General features: G+C 44.4%; 1 protein-coding gene across 1 annotated transcript in view; it reads right to left on the bottom strand.

The window, feature by feature from the left end:
* Nucleotides 1-149: 149 nt before the first annotated feature.
* Nucleotides 150-20,706, bottom strand: part of LOC121601330 (serine/threonine-protein kinase 10-like) — a gene marked incomplete at its 3' end in the record, with an annotated part of 36,416 nt that continues 15,859 nt past the window's right edge. The window contains 14 exon segments of the mRNA XM_041930151.1: nt 150-207; nt 210-303; nt 367-581; nt 584-611; nt 692-1,095; nt 1,098-1,164; nt 1,199-1,653; nt 1,656-2,097; nt 2,100-3,706; nt 3,785-3,860; nt 4,974-5,117; nt 5,215-5,525; nt 5,654-5,852; nt 6,618-7,978. Of these exon segments, the coding sequence (XP_041786085.1) occupies nt 150-207; nt 210-303; nt 367-581; nt 584-611; nt 692-1,095; nt 1,098-1,164; nt 1,199-1,653; nt 1,656-2,097; nt 2,100-3,706; nt 3,785-3,860; nt 4,974-5,117; nt 5,215-5,525; nt 5,654-5,852; nt 6,618-6,941 (4,424 nt within the window).

Genomic DNA, 20,706 nt, shown 5'->3' with positions numbered 1-20,706 from the left:
CTCGGCGCGTATTCTCTTTGGCAGTGCTCGCCGTTCGATCGTCTGTCGTTTCAAACAGTTCTCTTCTTTCCGGGTGATCATGCTGTGACGAACGCAATAAAAATATAAATTTATTCCTATTTTAATATTTCCAAGCCATTTGCACATACCGTTTGATTTGATCTAATTCCTTCTCATGCCGAATAATCATTTGATGCCGTTGCATGAACAAATGTCCTTCACATGACGCTTTGCCAGTTGATGCTTATCGTGGATATGTTTTTCCTCCAGTTCCCACAGCATCGCTTCCCGGGTTCTCATCGCCTAGTAAACGTAATAGAAGCAATCAGCACAAATGCAACGCTAAACTCCACACTGTGTTATTACCGTTTGCTTTTGCTGCAGATAACCCTTGTCGGTAGCGGACAGCTTTTCGCGGTAGATTTCACTAATCCGCCGCAGAGCAAGTTCGTGATTTTCCGATAGCGACGATAGGAACGACTTTTCACGCTCCTCGTGTTCGAACTCCATCTGCGTTTTCCGCTTACGGAATTCATCTTTTCGTTTTTCCTTCGGCAGTAGATCCACCTCCTGCTTTAACATCGTATCTCCTGCTTCAAGCTGTCTCGGAACTATAGGCACAAAAACAAACGTAAAAGAATTAGAATGAATCTTTGGGAAACGTCTGTATTACTTTCATAGATCTACTTACTAGTTTCAGGTCTCGCTCCTGTTCGGCTCGGATCTTTTTGGACGTATTGCGCAATTCGGCTTCCTGCTGCTGTTCAAACTTCTCCACCGTTTGCCGGTGCTGACGGGCTAGCACGTCCATGTCGGCCTCGAACGTACGCTCTAGCTGTAGCCGTTCCTGCTCGAACTTCTTCTCCTGCTGCTCTTTGGCGATCGCTTCTTTACCCTGCAGGTCATAGAACTGTTTCTTCTCCTGCTTCTGCAGCATCTTGAGCTCGCGCAGCTCCTGCTTGCGGAACAGATGATCGTCGTACAGCTTGTTATTATCCTCATCGCTGTAGATCACCTTGCTGGTCGTGGTCGTTACTTGTACCCCATCGATCTCAAATTTACGCGTTCGTTTTCGCGTTTTCTTTTTCAGATTTGTAGGTGCAATTCCTCCTTGCTAATATTGCGGTTAGCTTTCTGCCGAATGCCGGCCGTACCGTTGCCCGGCTGCGGCTGCTCCCGTGCCAGCAGCAGCGGCCACACCACCAGCAGCACCGGGAGTTCCCGCCGTGGCTGTTGCCGAAGCATTACCACCGGCACTGCTACTGACCAAGGTCGATGATCCGGACAAAGTCGCCCCAGCTGCCAACACAGGTACCTTATCGTCGTCGAGGTCTAGTGAGGGCATTGGCTTTCGTCGGAGTGTTACCTCTTCTTCCAGCTCGACCGATGCATGCTCGCGACTATCGTGACTAGTGGTGGTTGCAATGCTTTCCGCATCGCTTCGATCGTACAGATGATGCTTCGCTGATACTGCTAATGGAGTCGTTCCACTGCTACCCGTCCGCTGATGATGATTACCACCGATCACCATGCCACCTGCGGCACTACCGTGCTGCTGATGATGGTTCTGATGAATAGGCGTACTGGCGGAACGTACCGAACCACCGCCTTCGAGCGAACCGACGCTACTGTCTGGTGAAATCCGAGACTTTTTATCTTGCGCTTATTCACTATGATACTGACATCCTCACGACTCTGATGGAATTCACTGCCACCATTATATCTATTGCCATTGATAATTCCTCCACCACTAGCACTACCTTTACCCGTTTGGCTTGGCAGCGAAATCGAGGAACCGGATGGCGATCGTTGCTGTGGATGCTGAGCTTGCTGCTGCTGATGGGATGGCTGCTGCCGCCCGCCGACCACAATGTCCACCTTGACGTCATCACTCGATTCGCTCGGACCGCAGCTAACGTTGGACAAATCACTGGTGGAGTCGTGGTGATAATGATGCGGTGATGACGCATGCGGATTATTGATCAGCTGCGGATGATGTTGCGAGGAGTCCTTCACCTTGATCTCCTCCTCGCCAACCGTCACCACCGATACATGACTAGTGTCCAGCAACAACTTGCTGCTGTTGTTTAGTAGATTGGTCCGCTAGCGTTGAACACATCACCATCGCCGTACGCATCCACATCCCGATCGGGAGAACTAGCGTTTGTATCATCCACCAGAAGAACTTCGCGGCGATCATCATATCCCGAGCTGACGATGAGCACCTCGCTTTCGTCCAGCTTTCGTGCGATCGCTCGCCCACCTGTGGCCGACTGTGAAGGTGTTCGCATAGGATGATGCCGCGGTGAAACGTTCTCCAGACTATCCAGCGACTGAAAGTCGTCATCGGTCGACGATTCGTTGACGTGCGTTTTGTTTAGCTCATTCGACACGATAACCACCTCATCATGGGCTCCCGTACCTGGGGGAGATATGACACGCGAACGCCGTTGCTGAGACGAACCGAACGACTTCGTCGAGGATGCAGACGATGAAGTACCAGAAGAGGCTGCTACAGCCGCTGCCGGTGGCAATGGAATTGAATTATCAATTATCACCGGTGGGTGGCTCGTGACGACCGTCACCTGTGCCACGTTGCTTGCCAAACTGTTGGAAGGATCAGACAGCACAGCCGCATCGTTGATGGTGATGGATGTCGTTGAGGAGGATGAGGAGGTATTCATCAAGGTGGCATGATGAGGCAACTGATTGCGTACCGTTGAGGGCGTTGAGGTGGTGGTAATCATTTTCACTCCCTCGTCAACTCCTCCCTCCTCTACCAGGGATGAAGGCGGATGCACCGCCCTCGGAATGGCAACATTATTAGTACTAGACATAGCGAAGGATTGATTTGCCTTCGGTGACGAAGGATGCTCGTGAACATTTATCGTCGGCTTTGCACCCGGCGGCGTCGATGCCTTGGGGCTCTTTTTATCGGACGGTGGCGTCGGTGCATGTTCCTTGCGGGGAGACTTCGTCTGCTCTTCAATCACACCACTGCTTCCCATTCGCATCAGAGCCGGAGGCGGTGGTGGCATTGTACCGGCTAGTGCCGTTGCATCCGGTCGATCGAGAGCCTTTGCTGGCGGTTCACCCGCCGGCGGTGTTTGTGGCGTTTCTGGTGGCGTTGGCGGCACGACATCCTTTGCCACGGAACCACCGAATATGAGCTTCGCCGAAGTTTGTCGTCCCGTGGGAGAAGTTGGCGTTTGCGGTGGCGGAGGTGCAGGTCCTTTCTTAACGGCGGCAGTGCTGGATGTTCCACCTGCAGCCATGATTTTTCTCTGCTCATTGCCTCCACCCGGTGGTTCTGCATGTGGCTCTCCCGTGGATGGTTGTTCAGGGACAATTTCTTTAGGCACAGGTAACACCGGCGTGGGAACGTTAACCGCTCCCCCACTAATGTTCGATGAGGAGGAGGATGTTTTGATGGTTGTTTCTGGTGTGCCCTCTACACTGACCGGCGAAGCAACGACCGGCGGTGGCGCGGGTGAAGGCGCTGGTTGCGATTTTTTCATTTCCGTTTTTGTATCTACACTAGGCGGCGGTGCCTCCAGCGGTGCCGCGCCTGCTGAACCTGGCGCTCCGACAGTAGTCGTCGCCGGTCCATTCTTCGATTTGCTGGGATCATCTTCGGTGGTGGGAACGGGAGTCGACTCTTTCGAATCTCTGGATGACTTCGAAAGGGACGTGGGTGTATCTGGAACTGATGCGCGATACAGAGAATGACGTACAACTGTAAGTATCGTGCATCCAGGAAGGTTTTGATATGTTTTTAACTTACGCTTATCAGTTTCTTGACTCTGTAGAGAAGAAGAATCATCATCCAAGTCGAGCGGAAGAGCAGAATTGCGGGGTTCCTGAGGAGTGAAAAAATTAAAGAATAAATTAATATACTAACCATGTTAAACATATTATAAAACCAAGCTACATAACAGTAAAACGAATGTATGAAAATAAATTTCCATTTCAATTTTAAAACAAGAATGTGAAGGAACGTAGGAAATGTTACTTTGCGGACAGTGCAAATATTAACATTTCTTTTATTTTTCTTTCACTATTCTCAACATCACTTTGCATGCTACTGAATAGAATAGAATAGAATAGAATAGAATAGAATAGAAAGCAAGCGAGAAAACCAAAACAAACAACGAAATGAACTTCTACATTAATGTATAAAAACTACGGAACTATTGCCAGACTAGACGTTTACGCACTGCAGTCCGATTTTCCTTTCTCGATGATAAAGATTGAGTTTTAAATAAATAGTACACACATGTACATGCCCGATAGACAACCGAAACGCGTTGAAAATAACAGAAAAATCTTTAAAACAATATTAAAAATGCACACTTTAAAACAATATAGGTACCTTGGACGTAATTTTGATAGTTCTACTAGAGGTCTAGAGTTGTACAAAAATCTCATATTTTAATTCGAAATCAAGGCTTTCATCAAATAATACTCAAGCGAGCAAAGAATTACACACTATACATCACACACTTCACGCGCAAGAAAGGGACTTTTCGAAATCGGGCTGTCCTGATCATTTCGGGGCAGAAACATTCTAGTCTGACAAAACTTACCAACCCTCTGATAGAGCGATCTGCGCTTCGCTTGTCGTTTAGCCTTCTAAAGCGTATATTTGCGTGTTAGTGACATTTTGAAGCCAGTTTCGTTATTTCGTTTGCAATGAAAATATACCATTTGCATTTTGGTTGTTAAGGACAGCCACAAGTACAGACGTTAGTATTGCAATTGTGTTCAATTGTTGCAGCGTGTGTTAGAGAAAAGAAAAGAGTTAGCAAGAAAACGAGTTATATCGTAGTGGGTAAGTAACCGTATTGAAAGATAGCGTGTACACGGTTTGGTTCTACTGCAAGAAACCTGAAACGCGGTACGTTTATCAAGAGATAGCACTTCTTAGCCACCGTATCTTCATCGAACGTTCTATCGGTTCGCACAATACGCACCTCCGCTTCCTCGTCCACCAGTTCCTCCTCTACCACGTCCGCCTTGTACTCGAGCAGCAGATCTTTGATGGGCTTCGAGTCTAGATTACCACTAATAAACGACAATCCCATCAGCACCTCCGTCGACGGTCTTTGCTGTGGATCCTGTTAGAAAAATGTGCAAGTAAAAAAAGGAGAAATTTAATATCAAACGCTCATGTACTCATGCGCAGTTAGCCGCACTTTCCCCTCCCGCACCTACCTTTACGAGCGCGCGCGCTAGAAAGTCGTTAAAGTGTTTCGACCACTTCGATGGTTGATCCAGCTTGGGTGGTTCACTTTTTTGTATCTTGAGCAGCACTCGCATCGGAGACATTTCACTGTTCGGTGGTTCCATCTGAGCAAACTCGATCAGCGTTATACCGAGGGACCAAATGTCGACCTTGAAGTCGTACGGATTGTCCCGGAACGTTTCGCACAGTACCAGCTCCGGTGCCATCCAGTAGGGCGTCCCGATAAACGTGTCGTGCTTTTGCATCGTGTGCTTGTTCTTGGCCGAAACGCCGAAATCCGCTGCATCATCATGGTGCGAAGTGTAATAAAATGTGAAAGAGCAACACGAACGAGAGAAAAAAAGACGTTAATGATTATTAGCTTCCTACACGCCTTCGATTGCACCAAAGGCAGCAGTCCATCCATACCCAGTTTAACGCCACCGTCCATTGTTAGCAGCACGTTGCCGGCCTTCAAGTCCCGGTGTATCACCTTGTTCTTGTGTAAATGGTTCAGTCCGGCGCACATGTGCTTGCATACGTAAGCAATCTGCGCCTCGGTGAGTGGTTTCTCTAGCTCCACCATAATACTATCTAAGGCACCACCATCACAATATTCTATCAGCATCTATAACGAAAACAAGAACCATGCAAACAAGAAGACCGATTAAATTTCTGAAATGCATCTGAACCATGCAAAAAAAAACCCTCCTACCAGTCTGCCTCCTAGTTACACCTACGAATATTGGTACACACTAACGGACCCACTTTCCGGCCTATTTACTATGCTCTCAACTTGCATTAAAAAAAAAGAAGAACTTGCAAAAAATAGCAATGGAAGCTTATGAATGAAACAGATTGCATTACTTTGCTTCGTTGTGTATCACCACAATGCTTGGAAGTGGAACTGCTAAACATAGGGGAGAGAAAAATCTCTACCAAGAAATATGATCCAACGCTTCTTTCTCCAGGGCACATTCTAGCATTTCCTATGAATCAGAAAAGTGCATCAAGATTGCATGTGCTTGTACACTTTCTTCACGTCCGTCCAACTACAACGAAAGTGCCGTGTGAGTATTCAAAACATTAGATCGGTAATAACGGGTTGCCTTCATGTTCAGATAACACATAATGCAATGCATCGATGAGCAAATGGTTTATTGTGGACCATTCACTTCTGCCGTGTACTCAAATGGAATCATTGCTTGGGTGCAGCAACATCACACCAAAGATTTTACTTGTTGATTGTACTTGGTGAGTAAAATGCAATTTTTGTGAAAATAATATAAGTACGTATCTAATCTATATAACTGTATGTAAAAATAATCCTACGCTAAGATATATTTCAAATTATCTAATGCTATGTCCTTTTTCCCCGAAACCCATTACTCACCCACAGCTTGTCGTCGATCGAAAATGCTTCATACAAACCGACAATGTTTGGATGCTTAATCTCGGACAGGATGTCAATCTCAACCATGTGATCGCTCAGATTTTCCTCATCCTCCAGTGTGCACATCTTAGCCGCAGCCAGCTGTTTCGTCTCCCTGTTCTGTGCCTTGTACACCTTGCCAAACGCACCATCGCCCAGCTCGCCGATCATGTCCCAGAAGTCGGCCGGATCCGTGTCCATGCGGATGTTGTTGAAGATGCGCTTCTTCTTGGCCTCTCCGCTGCCCAGGTGGAACACCTTCTTCAGGTTGTTTAGGAACGACATTTTGGAAAACAGTTACAGGTATCCTGGTTCACTAGTTACACAATTTCAGAATACCCAGCTTTACGGTACACTATCATATACACCTTTGCTCATCCAGATGACTGTGGGCTGTGGCTATTCGCACATTTACACAGTATCAGCACTTAATTACTTTACTATTCGACTATGTACTACTGGCACACTAACACAGCTGTGTGCTCGTGATACCAATGTCGTCAATGCACCTACGCTTATCTTCCGTGCCGATATCACTTAATATCCACGAACCTTATCTTTCACTTGTGCGCATGGAAAATGCCCTCTTTCTAGAACTTCCAGAGAGTATTGCGTTTTACTCATTATTGCTACAAACAAGTCTTTGCTGCATATAGAACACACTCTTCTATGCATGTGTTACTTTGCTTTTTACCGGTAGACGAAGAGTCCTTCAGTCAATGGATAACAAATCACACATTATCACACTTTTTTACAATCGCAGGTTCACATATTCCTCGCACCAAAGCTTGAAGTATAGCAGAAGTTGCTGGAAAACGGTGTGTCACAATGCTGTGCTCCCAACACGATCAAACCCGATGGAAATACGACAGCGGCAATCCGGTGTGCTGAAGAATAAGCTACTTTCGTGCGGTCGTGATGACGGTGACCATAATTACTCGTCCGGCATCTGTCGGCGAACAAGCCTCCTGTAGCCACACAATCGTTATCGGTAAGGCTCAGGGCTGCTGTGACGTTGCAAGTGCCAGAGATGGAGTCACCTTCTCTGCGTGCCATTTTCACTCGCACACTGGGACGAAAACAAGGCCGAGCAATCTGCTACTGTGGAACGGTCACCAAACCTCCAATGTTGAGCATTTGTTTAGATTTTGCCAAGGGCTATGACGGGTGCCGGGGGATTTCTGTTGACCTTGATAGGTGCTACATTAACAAGTTCTGCGTTGTTATCCACGACGGATAATGGACGTGCACAATAAATCATTCGCGTAAAGCATACAATGATGATGTTCAACCGTCCTAATTCGGTTTTGAGGGTAAGAGGCCTAAAAGGATAGAAAACAAAAGAAAGACAAACCATATTAGTCATATTTATTGAAGTGATTAATCTTTATGTGTGGCTGATAATAATAAACGTCTGGCATCTAAATTCAGAAAATGTAAATAAACACCCCAACTATGACCGTCGGCCGTCGTAGGCTTTGTGGAAGAATAGGCTAACAAGGCCATAGAATTGGAAGTGTAATTTCCTACTTCCCATTTACTTCTTTCCCCTAGAATGTGACGTCTATCAATGTTTATTTATCTGGAGTGATAAATAATTACAATTATGAATAATGCTTTCCAAACAACGGGCGAACGATTTCTGGTATCGTTCTAGGAGACGAAACAACAATCAACTGGAGGGAAAGGTTTATTCTATAGAGAAAATAACACGAATTACTGTTTGGATTCTAAAAACTAGAGAGAAAACTTAACCTACATAAGGGGTATTACTACTCTCATGGCGTAAATAAATGTAACCTTCCGCGTTTGTGTGTTGCTGTGTGTAGATCATCATTCGTTAAATTGTTAATCGTAATTTCCCACCTTCGGGTAAACATTGCGCCCAAAAACCAATTAATCGGCAGAATTGCTCCCTTACAATCACACACATACACAGAAATACACGTACACACCACCTACTTAAACAACAATGAACATTATTCGTGCTAATAAAACTGTGAAACCCAATTGGATCAGCAGTAGCTGCGGAGTGGCGCGAAATTATGTTGTTGTATGCTCACAACACGCGCGCGTAAGTTAAAAAAAGTTAGTGTAAAAGTAAACTGAGGAAAAAAAAAGACACAAACAATTGATTGGCGTTAAATTAACGTGCACTGTTTAAGCTTCCCAGAGCGGTGCATTGACTCAGCCGCTTGGTGATGCCCAACAGCAAGCGAAAGATCTGCATTTAGGTTGCAAAGCAGAGAAGAAAGGCACGAAAAAAGGATTTCCCCTAATTTATGTGGCGCTATGTAAGCTCATCTGAAAACTTTCGATATTTTACGCAGAGGTAATTTAACTGATTTATTTAGCGAATCCAAAAAACTAACATGTTTCGATCCAAATAGGAAAACATATCATGATATTATAATACTAAGGGAGGTTGTTACACATAAATCAGGTAAAGTACAAGAGTGTAATGAAATAACATACAGTGAAGTCTTAATATAAAGTTCTCATATTAGCCACAAAATTTGATATGGTAAAATATCTAAAAGGAAATAAACTTCAATTTTATTAGAGTTCTAGATTAAAGGGAATTGTTAAACCCCTGCTAAGTGAGATTCAAACTGATTGAACAGTTCATTACAAGACTATACTCTTTAACATAGCAATTACCAATGATATCAGCTTTGATGTTTTTTTCTAAACATTACTTGTATACATATTATTAAACTAAAAGCAACAACAGTGATCAATGCGAAAGGAAATTTAAAAATTTAGTTTCCAAAAATATAAAAATTCAAATGTAAAGGGCTTGCTAAACCTTGTAGAAGTGAATAAAAATGTATTTTTGTTTCATGAAGAACGGTCAGACCTTCGTATTAGTTGTAATATTCAAACAAATAAAGAAATAACAGAACTAGTTCTTTAAATCATAAATCTGAATAAGAGAAAAACTTCGATTAGTGCAGGGCAGCTTTGATATAGTAAGGAACATCTGTGTTCTAACTTATCCAGGATTCACTGCCTATATATTCATTCACTACACTAAATCTAATATGTTCAAATCTTGCTCTCAAAATACACTCTTGACTGTTTGCGACAAGCCATTCACGGATGAAGTTGTTCCACCGCCATTGCAAAACGCCCTTTGGTCACACCACTTTGTCCGACGACAGGTTAGTTTTGAGGTTGGAGAGCGTACAGCGCCACGGCACACCAAATCTCTACAAGCAAGTGACCGGTAATGTGATACACGATACGGTTGAAAACTATCGGAGTTCCAGCGATCTCCAATGCGTAGCAGCGCGGTGTCTCTTTACGTAATCGATAGAGCTCCTACACACACACGCTACTTGCAGCCGTGTACAAAATCAAGATGACGGGGTGTTAGGTGTGCTAACTTGCTCACGATAGACCCCTGGAATGGTTTAATGATACATACATACATACACACAGGCACGCATCTCGGGCAAGTGTGGTAGATACAATGCGGAGCAGCAACCACTTGCAGTACACGATGTTCAAGGAGAGGTCAAAAGTGAAACAATATCTACAGGTGCCATCATCTTCCCGCCAGATTCGTGACGACAGCCGTCTTCGTTGTCTTATGTTCCAGAGCCCGGTCACGACTCCAAATGCTTCGCAATAGGTAGTCGTCGAAAATGTTGTTGGTTAAAAGATGCCTCTTCAAGGACGCAAACGTATCTATAGAGGCGAACATATCCGTTGGAATACGATCAACGGTGATCCTCTTCGAAGATCACACTCATCGATGAAACAGTTCCCCCCATCATCAGACCTCGCGTGCAGTCATAGAGATTGCTAAGTGAATGGGGAAAAAGCAGAATTGATACAACGTTTAAAAAAATACGATGAATGAAGCACCCGAAATTAAAGACGTCCGCTTCACTAATCGACTCAATGAAAGCTACTAATTTCGGGTGACCGGTTTCAGAAAGGTTCGGGTCATCTAACCCACTCGTTAATGTGCACCTCAGCGAGGGAAAGATTGGAGAAGGAATCTTACTCATCCTACCAACGCACACAAGACCAGTTGACCCCATCACCGTGTATTTCTCTCCCTTAATGGTTACATTAGATGGTTAATTTAGATTAACACCCATGGCCCCTGGTGAGACGAAACCATCGAAAAGGCTTATCCAAGTTATCTCACCCGCATTCGGCAGGGGTTTACAAGCTAAGCGCGTTGTGTCGTCCATTTAGAAGCAAAATGATGCTCATCGAGAGTTACACAGAGTGCACTTTCTTCTCGTTTTTTGGAATCCAAAAAATTCAAGCAGAGTTAGGCTACTCCGACTAGGGAGAGGATTTGGAGTGAATTTACCCAATTGGTCTTAATGCTGGATAACATCAAACAATTCTGAGGACAATAAGTAACTGTTATAGCTCATTTGGTCATCAATTTCATATATGAAGTACTGCTTACTTTATGTTTGTGCCACAAAAAAACACAATAATATTGCATTTATTACATCGTAATTGCGTATCGTATCACCTTTTTATTTTAGTTATTTTATAATGAGATGACCCTATGGAATTTCAACAAGAATATTTAGTTTTCAATACAATCAAAAACCCTAAGAAATATGAGAACAAAATGGACAATTCAGAAAAAACTACAATTTTGTATGCTAACCCCAACGGTTAGCCCCATTAAAGATTATCGACGATCAGCAGGATGTCATCAGAGGTAAGTCACGGTGGATTTGAGACCAGCTGTTTAATCTTTAATTAAAATTAAAAAAAAAAATATCATCCCTCAACAACACCTTTATGACTTCTTCTTCTTCTTTGGCTCAACAACCGATGCCGGTCAAGGCCTGGCAACACACTTGTGGGGTTGGCTTTCAGTGACTTATTGATTTCCCCCCATAGCAGGATAGTCAGTCCTACGTATGGCGGCACGGTCTATTTGGGGCTTGAACCCATGACGGGCATGTTGTTAAGTCGTACGAGTTGACGACTGTACCATGAGACCGGCTACCATTATGACTAGCCAAATGAAATCGTAAAATTGTCCAACCTGAAGCCAAATTACATTACACCGTTTAGCAGTAAAATGTCAGCTATTGCGTTTACATAGTGTCTAACTCTGCAAAGGTGTTTCAAAAGGTGACAAGCCCACTGGATAGATAGGAAGAAAGATATGCATTCGCTCCTGGTTTCACATGCCAAAGACGCTAGCAAAATAAACCCGCTATATCTACTTGACGTATTTACGCGACGTGGCCTCACGGAAATGCTGCTGGCCCCAACCCAAAAGCAACGTCGCTCCAAGATGAGAAGATGAAATTAATTTCTATGAAATTAAATTCCAATGCGCCAATAATGCGTAACAGGCTAACGAACGCGAACACACGAACGCAACGGCACTTTTCTTTCTTCTTTCTTCTTTCTATTGCATATTTTTCCAATAGCCTCTGTATCGATCTCTCTTTCTCTTTTTATCCCTTGGACGTTGCGTACGTCCGCAGTCGTTGAAAGTGAATTAGATATTGGAAAGGGAAAATATCGGAGCAAAAACTAACAGATCGATTAGCTCAATCAAACGTATGCTCTTTCCCCCATACTGGTCCCCTTTTCTGTGGGCAATAGTTATAGTTCATGTGTTGTCGGTGTTCGGGCAACCCGATTTCCATCGATTCCAATCTTATCCCCGAGCGGAAGCGGACACGGAGAGTGTGCACAAGAGGTAAACGATTGAAGGAAAAAAAAAACAAAAAAAAAACAAAGCAGAATTAAATCAGGTGAAAATGTGGTGCAGTGTCCCCCAGGTGGACGGTGTGCCGGAATACGAAGCGGTTGAGTCAAAATTACTTCCTACCGCGTACACCGTTATCTAGCTTCCTCGTACCTTACCCTCTCGCAAGGATTGGAGAAAGCCAAGGAAGGTCACACAACAGCTTCAAGGGTGGTCTCCTACCTCCACCCATTTGCAAGCGACAACCAAATTAGACAACACACACGCGCACGCTCAGCTTCCTACCCTTAGGGCACACCACTTTCAATCCGTTAACAGCTTACGCTACGATCGAAGCTTTAAAGAGAAAAAAAGAGGCTCGAAGGCAGAATACTCCTCGGGAGGAGGCGGCAACGTATATTGGGCAAGCGATTGGACACCTCCTCTGCATCGCACCCTTTTGGGGGACAAATTCCAAACGACACGTACGCTAGGCCGCACCGCAGCGACAACAACAACCGCGTACAGCAGCAGTCAGGCCGCTTTTTTTATTTACGACAACTTGACTCGATCGGACACTGGGTACACTGAACGTGGCTGGCTAGCTGGCTGACTGGCTAGCTGGCTGGCTGGCTGGCGCTGGGGGACTGAGTTTGTTTGTGCTTTCGAGCCACATACCGCTCAACCCGGGAATGGTGAATGGAACAAACGCGATAAGCATACACACAGACATACGATCACATAGAGAGATGTAGTGGTCGGTGGCTATGTATCGTAGTCGTCGTTTTCATCGTCAGTACAACAGCTTCTCTCTCAATCGTGATCACCAAACCGACTGGCGTGATCATAGCGGAACTCTTCGCGAAGGAATAAAACATCTCTAAGATCGGGGACATATCACAACCATTCATAGCCGCATTTAACAGTGTTGAACACTCATTCAACTCTTTTTCTGAGTGAAAAAGAAACCTATCTCTTTACCCGTGGATTGACTAGAGTCATCAACTGTTGCTCATTGGACTTGCTTTTGAAGCGAACCCTTATCCTGCTGATATCCAAATGGCACGCTAACAGGTGCGTGTGTGTGTGTGTGTGTGTGTGTGTGTGTGGTGGTGTGTGTGTGTGTGTGTGTGTGCGTGTGTGCGTGTGTGCGTGTGTGCGTGTGTGCGTGTGTGCGTGTGTGCGTGTGTGCGTGTGTGTGTGCGTGCGTGCGTGCGTGCGTGCGTGCGTGCGTGCGTGCGTGCGTGCGTGCGTGCGTGCGTGCGTGCGTGCGTGCGTGCGTGCGTGCGTGTGTGTGTGTGCGTGCGTGTGGTGTGTGTGTGTGTGTGTGTGTGTGTGTGTGTGTGTGTGTGTGTGTGTGTGTGTGTGTGTGTGTGTGTGTGTGTGTGTGTGTGTGTGTGGTGTGTGTGTGTGTGTGTGTGTGTGTGTGTGTGTGTGTTGATCAATGCGCATATCTGACGGTCAAACTTCAAACTCCAAAATAACGGGGGAAATTGGTTTGTTGTTTGTTGCTCTATTGAAACATGTATTGAAGGTTAAAAAATAACACACACTTCCGTTACAAAACGTTTGGATGGAATCATTCCGCTCGATTCCGGGTCCCTTCTCCTAAGCACATCCGCGCACAACATGCACGCAACCCAGCAGCAATGTGGAACAGGTTAAATTGTTTTATGACCAAATTTAAAACCCATCATTCCTGTGCCTCTCCCTTTAAACCGAACCTCAGAGCTAACAGCCCGTTTGATAGGTTATTAATGGCGATGCAGTAGCGACGCACATCAGTCACGGGAGCGTCAAAACGGAGTTGTATATTAGCACCGAAGGGTTCTGTTTAAAAAAAAAAACAATTATAGTAAACAGTTTTATAACAGTGGAATTAGGAAGTACCAGGTAACTAGGAAAACATATTTTTCGTCGCCCTTTTTGTCACCGCTATCTGAAAGCGTCTGATCGAATTATGATCTTTTTTATGTCCCGTACACTATAAACATAAGTATAAAACATTTAAGCTTCCTTCGTGACATTGACAAATTTAAGGTAAAATGGAGCGTAAAAAAAGGCAGTACCGAAGCCGTTCAGATTTTATTTGTAAACCATTCACGATGAAAGAGTTTTGTTTCACACTCACTACATTGTAATTGCCCTTGCCGGTGGATAAACAAACCACCGCACTACTCATAGATAAACTTTTTACGAGCAGCTAACGCAAAAATTCAAACGGCGTCGAAGCACGCACCGTTGTAAAAATTAACATGCAACTTTTTCGCACATTGCGCATCAGCAAAACAAACCATGAAAATATCTATCATGTTTGTCCTTCTCCCAGGTGAATCTTTTACACTTTTCGTTTTGCGCTCTCACTGTTTGTAGCCATCACACACCCGCTGTCCCGTACCCACCCAGCCACACTCGCGTATCACAACGGCTCCACCAAGGAAAGCAATCATTAAAAGCAGATGTTGCAAGTGAGGAAATTTTCTGCCGAGAAATTCCTGTTTTCACTGCAAAACGTGAAAGTGAAGATGGTATGGTGGCGGTTGCAAACAGTTGCAATCTGCTGGTGGCATACTGCAACAGTTTTCACTCAAACTTTGGTCACCCCGCCCGGAGCACCTTTAGAAGAGATGCCGACTCTACCGAAAGCCGAGCCGATGCCCAAAGTATGGGTGACAATGTCATGCTAAACTTAACCGTAATAGTTAGGGGACATCGTAGAAACTTGTTAACCAACATCACGCTCAAACTTTGCGACACCCACCAGCATCCAGCGAGTGTCTGAAAGTTCACTTACATTTATCTTGCACTTTATGTGCTGTCCCCTTCTCAAGAGATTTAAATGCGATCCAACAGTCGGAGGTTTTGCAAAACGAGTCACTTTCAACAACTTCATCGATAGCAAAGATAGATAAAATAACGGCAGGAATGTGGGGCGTGAAAAGAAAACAAAACGGTGGGCGAAAGGAAAAGGAAACCAGAGAGTGGTATTTACTTTCCTTCCATCACGCGCAATGATTGCTAATGATTGACTTTCTATCTAAACAGCGCGCACTGCAGGAGCCCCCCACTATCGCCATAACACATTTGACGCACACATACACACACACATAGATACACACAAACATCATCATCATCCGTTCATCCATCATCTGCATCATGCAACTCGATATGCCAATAACCTATTCTCTCTGTGCGCATTGTCTGGCCAAGTCCTTCGCCAGACACTTGCCGCCTCGCCGCACGTATATGTTGAGACGCCCCACCCAGTGTGCGCGTTTTTGTGAGCGTGTCGTGACGATCGAAAGGAAATGTTATGATCGATACGAAAGCTGCAATCGATCGGTCTAATAATTTGCGCCCGCCAGTGCAATTTGAATTGCTACCGATGCAAATTGCGCTAACGATAAGCAATCTTTCGAGCCGTGGCCAGTTGGAATGCCGTTTGGCTGCTGCAGATTGAGTTGTTATAGTTCTTTGTAGAGTACCGGATAAACCGGTACACCAATACTTCACTATACTTAATAGTTTTTTTTTTAATGATACAGCTCTTATCAAAGTACGAGTAATTTATGGAAAAGATCATCGAACAACAATACCCAATCCTGTCCTATGACAGGAAACAATCTGTTTAGCAAATCTCATTATTATGGTAGATACTACGGAGATTACGGAGTTTTACGATTTACGAGAGGAAATATTTTTTTAAAGAAAATATATTTGAACAAATGTTTATACTTTTCAAACCAAACCCGTTAAAAATCCCCTTCTTTTAATCCAACTTGATCACTACATGATCTTCTCCTTTTGCAACATCATCATCATCGCGGGTATTTCCTTTCGCTTTTGTGCCTATGAGGTTGCCTGATTTTTACTACCCCTATTGCAGACAGTGGCCATTTTTCGTTTCCTTCCTATCGTATAAAACTACCCAATAAAATCACGCCCAACTGGCTTTAGATGACGTACGAACAGTGTTTTCCTTCTTGTCTGAAATTTCATTTCATTTCGAGATTCATTTTGCAAATGATACAGCTACGCAGAGGTTAATTGGAACATTTCCACCCTTTTCCCTTTATTTTGACTGTATCAAAAAGTAGTTAAAAATAATCAAACAGCACCATTTTATTTAACCTAAATGTTTCGCCGTTTTAGATACCATTATAACGTATAACCTCATCGAAATGCACTGCAAATGTAACAAATGGACTGTTTATTGTTGCAGTCACAACCAGAGGGGAACCCGAGAAACCGTGTCAGAATCTGTCGATAATAATTGATTTCTCACGTGTAAATAACTTAAACACACGCTGACGCTGACGTTTGTGTGACCTAATGTGTGCACAGTGAATGGTAAAAGAATAACAACACGCTGCCATACCCCACCGGAGACCCACATCCACCGTAAAGATGCACGGGAAAAATAGAGGTCATGAACGAGTCGGCTCACGATTCATTAAACAAGCGCTGGTGGCAACCTGTCTGCAGGCTCATGTGTTAGGGTTTGCCATCATCCACACCACCCACCAGGCAATCGGTGCTCTGCAACTACATGCACTTGAATGCATTTCGCTTCCCTTCTGCCCGACATTCCAATCAGCACACCAGCAGCAGCGGCAGCAGTAGCATTGATCCCCACATCTCGCTACCATCTGAAGTCTATGGGAAACGTTGGCCGATGAGCGCTCTGCACACAAACCAACACAATTCAGCAAAACATTAATAACGCTCACTAAAAATACTTCGCCCCCATGCAGGCTCTGCTGCTGTGAAGGTTCGGTGGGCGAGTGAAAGAGCTGTCGGAAAAAATAAACCTCTGACTGAGGTTGATTGCTGAGAGAGGTTGGGTTAGAGCTTAGGCGATGGCACCTTGAACTCGTATCGCAACCTACACACACCGGCAGTTCGCTTCTCACTTTCCTAACTTCTCATGCGTGATGATCTTGTGCGTTGTTGAGTACTCCCCCACAAACCAGTACGGGGAGAGGTGGCGTACAATTATCGAAAATTAATGCTAAATGGCGGTAGCTTTCGGCTAAATTGCTGAAAAACGGTAGATTGCCCCGAAAACATCAATCTCTTAACCAACCGCTCGCTAGTGGAAAGAGAAACAAGTGATAATTAGCACGTACTAGTCGTTAGAAATAGAATAACACTTCAATGGCGACAACACCGATCCGCATATGAGGTAGTGTTGTACTTTATGAATCTTTCATTCGAATGAAGTCTTAGAGATAAGTGATTCAAATCACGAATTGAATCTCCCATGATTCACGAATCTCGAAACATTCATGAAGGACTAAAGATATTAAATCATAAAAATAAATCAAAGTTGTTTGTTGTTAAGGAAACGGGGACATTTAGTTTATTTAATTTTGTACATCGAATATAAAAATTCGGCCTTATGACGTTCTATGAAGAGATAGAAAAGAGGGGAAATCTTTAAAGATAGAGTTTCATGAATCCATAGATGTTCGTCTATTCAACGAATCTTTAAATGAGGTTTTAGTGAAGCTGATGTTAAATATTTTTGAAATACGAGTACATAAAATAAATTCAAGCAATCAGTTCATTGAAAGGTGCGTGGTGAATAATAGCAAAACGTCGACAGAATTACGTGGAAGAAGAAACACATATTTATGTGACAAATACAATCTATAAACAAACAATTTTAATACAACCTTACTCCTGCAATGCCACTTAGTTTCGTTTCAACGAGTGGCCTTTATGATTATGAGAGGTTTATCATGAATATGGAGTCTCTCGCTACATATGCTCTTAAACTGTAAAATTACATCTATTTCTACATCATGTCAACATAGGTACGAAAACGCACAGATACCACGGTACATAAAAGCACAAATGAAAAACAGCCGTTTGAAATGCATCACGAGGGGAGCAGCCTTGCATTGGAAGTAAACCGAAAGGAAAAACCGACCGCGAGTTGATACATCGAAGCGCCAATATACGAGAGTTGATGGTCGTCGCCACTCATGATGATATAATTATTTTCGCACATAGCTACTATTTCCGTTGAAAGTTGACAGAGCTAGATGGTAAAACCGAGCTACCGAGCAAATAGTGGAAAAAAAGGGAGCACACCACTCGCGAAATCAAGCTCGTGTCGGATCGGATTTCTTTGCCGCATTACCCAAAGATGAAAGGAAAGCTGTCCAGAGTGAAGTACATGAGAAAACGAGTTGAAAATTATCACTCCGCAAGCGGATATTGAACGGAATCAAGCTGCCGCCGAAATAAGCCTTTTTTGGTAGGTATCTGTACCGCACGGCGAGAAAAGTGCCAGCCAGCGCACATTACACGCTTATGTACATCGTCGTCACGTCAGCCGGTCGCCATTATTTGCCCTCCCGGAAAGCTGTCCACTTATCAGCTGTATGCTAATTGGACATTGGTCGAACACAACGACGAAGGACCAGGAAACTGTAGCACGCTTCAACCGATGCCCATCGTACTGCTAGCTACCGAGCGTGGCGCGTTGTCGTCGTAAGACCGCTCAGATTTCATAATGCCCCCACGCAGACACGCCGGGCAGGGTCCAGCAGTCGGTGCTAAAAACGAAGAACCGTAAAACCGTGGTCCGTGCACCAGTTTAGTGGCCGCGTGTGTGGACGGTTGGAAGCATAACAGCACAACACGTCAACGTTCCAGGAAGAGAGCAAAGAAGAGGGAGGTAATAGAAAATTTACGTTGAAGGCTTAATCGAGTAAAAACGACATCGAATTAGACCCGGCACAGGTGTACCTTGCATACAACCTTATGGCCCAGAGTGCAATCGAATTATCTATATTTGAGGTATAGATAGATTGCATAGTAGTTTACCTTTGCCAGCTCAAATACAATACTATGTGCATCCATCTTGGCACCATAGATGTAAAATGGCTCACAACAGTCTGCTATATAGATGATTTTATATCACATCACTCTCAAAGCCCTTCAATACATTCATGAATGTAAATTGTTTCCAAGCCACTTGGCGGTAAGGGAAGATTATCTAACTCCACACATATCGAGGTTGTAGTATCGCGGGCAGGACACACACCTGACCATCGCACTAGGGTAGGTACACGACCATCCTAACTTACTAACCTTCCCTACTCTGTTCCCTACTTGTGTGCTCCGTCTTACGACACCAGCGATGGTTACGACCAACCAGGCACGGGCTTATCGTACCCGATTGCCCATACTCCGGCGGCCTAGTCTTAAGCCCTTTTTTCCTTTTACTACACCTTTAGCTCCACAAGACATCGCTGCAATAAACCTCAAGGGCTTACCAAAACAAAGCAAGCAAAAAAAACAATCACCTAGATGTGCATGCCGCTCACCCCTCGACCACAAACATACACGATGTTCGCTCATCATTTACCGACCGATAATAACACCCATGAGCGTCTCGATTAAACTCACGGGCCTGAATGGCGGCATCGTCACTTACTGCATACATCGCCGCTGTTTGTTTGTCAGTCGGTCATGAAGCCAGTGTACATACATATAGGCAAAAGCGCCGCGAAATCATCGCCCGCTGATGTCAGCATGTACACACAGAGGGAGACCCCACCTTGTCTGCTGTGTCTAAAACAGGTTAAGATTTTTGTTTATTGCTCTCCCCATTTCCAACCACTGTTTGTTTTGTGTGCCAACGCAAAGTGCAAGTTGGCGGCATGTTTTACCAGTTACCAGCGCTGAGAAATGATTGGAACGATGTGCTACCCTAGGGGATGGACGCCTAGGACGTTCGAAGGTCCGACGGCCTGCACGCATCATTGACTCTCCCTTTTAGTATGCATAACGTATGTAAAAAGGCGCCTTAGCGAACAGGAGCAATGTACATACAACATCATATCGCAACAAGTGACCATTGGATTAATTGACCTAAATTGTAAAACATCGCGTAAGCGAGCTCCTCCTCCTGATTGCAGCACACTGCATACAAGGGGAGCCATAAGTATAACCACCAGCAGGGTGGCTAACAGCCATCGTGAAGACTTTATGTAAAGATATTAATGAAACAAAATATGTTATGAAGAGTTAAGGGAGAAAACCTAAACCCAATATAACAAATCGAATAAAACACTATAGTACTGACCCCTGTCTACAATTACGCTACACTCATTACGCTTAATAAGAGCAAAGTGATATGTTTGTGAGATTGTCGCTATCGTCTAAATGAATACATCATAGATGCTGGCATTCTTAAGATACTAAAACTATACCTGGTTTCTATCCAGTTCGGAATCCATCGATTTAAACAGCATTAACTTCTCCACTAGGAAACCCTGAGCACCGTGGTCCGGGGATCTAATATAATTCGTTTCTCACGCACCATCGTCATTGACAACACATGCC

Source organism: Anopheles merus, unplaced genomic scaffold, assembly GCF_017562075.2.
Source record: "Anopheles merus strain MAF unplaced genomic scaffold, AmerM5.1 LNR4000066, whole genome shotgun sequence".
In the NCBI taxonomy this organism is placed as follows: Eukaryota; Metazoa; Arthropoda; class Insecta; order Diptera; family Culicidae; genus Anopheles; species Anopheles merus.
The sequence above is the reverse complement of the archived record's forward strand: the minus strand, read 5'-3'. Positions and strand labels throughout refer to the sequence as shown.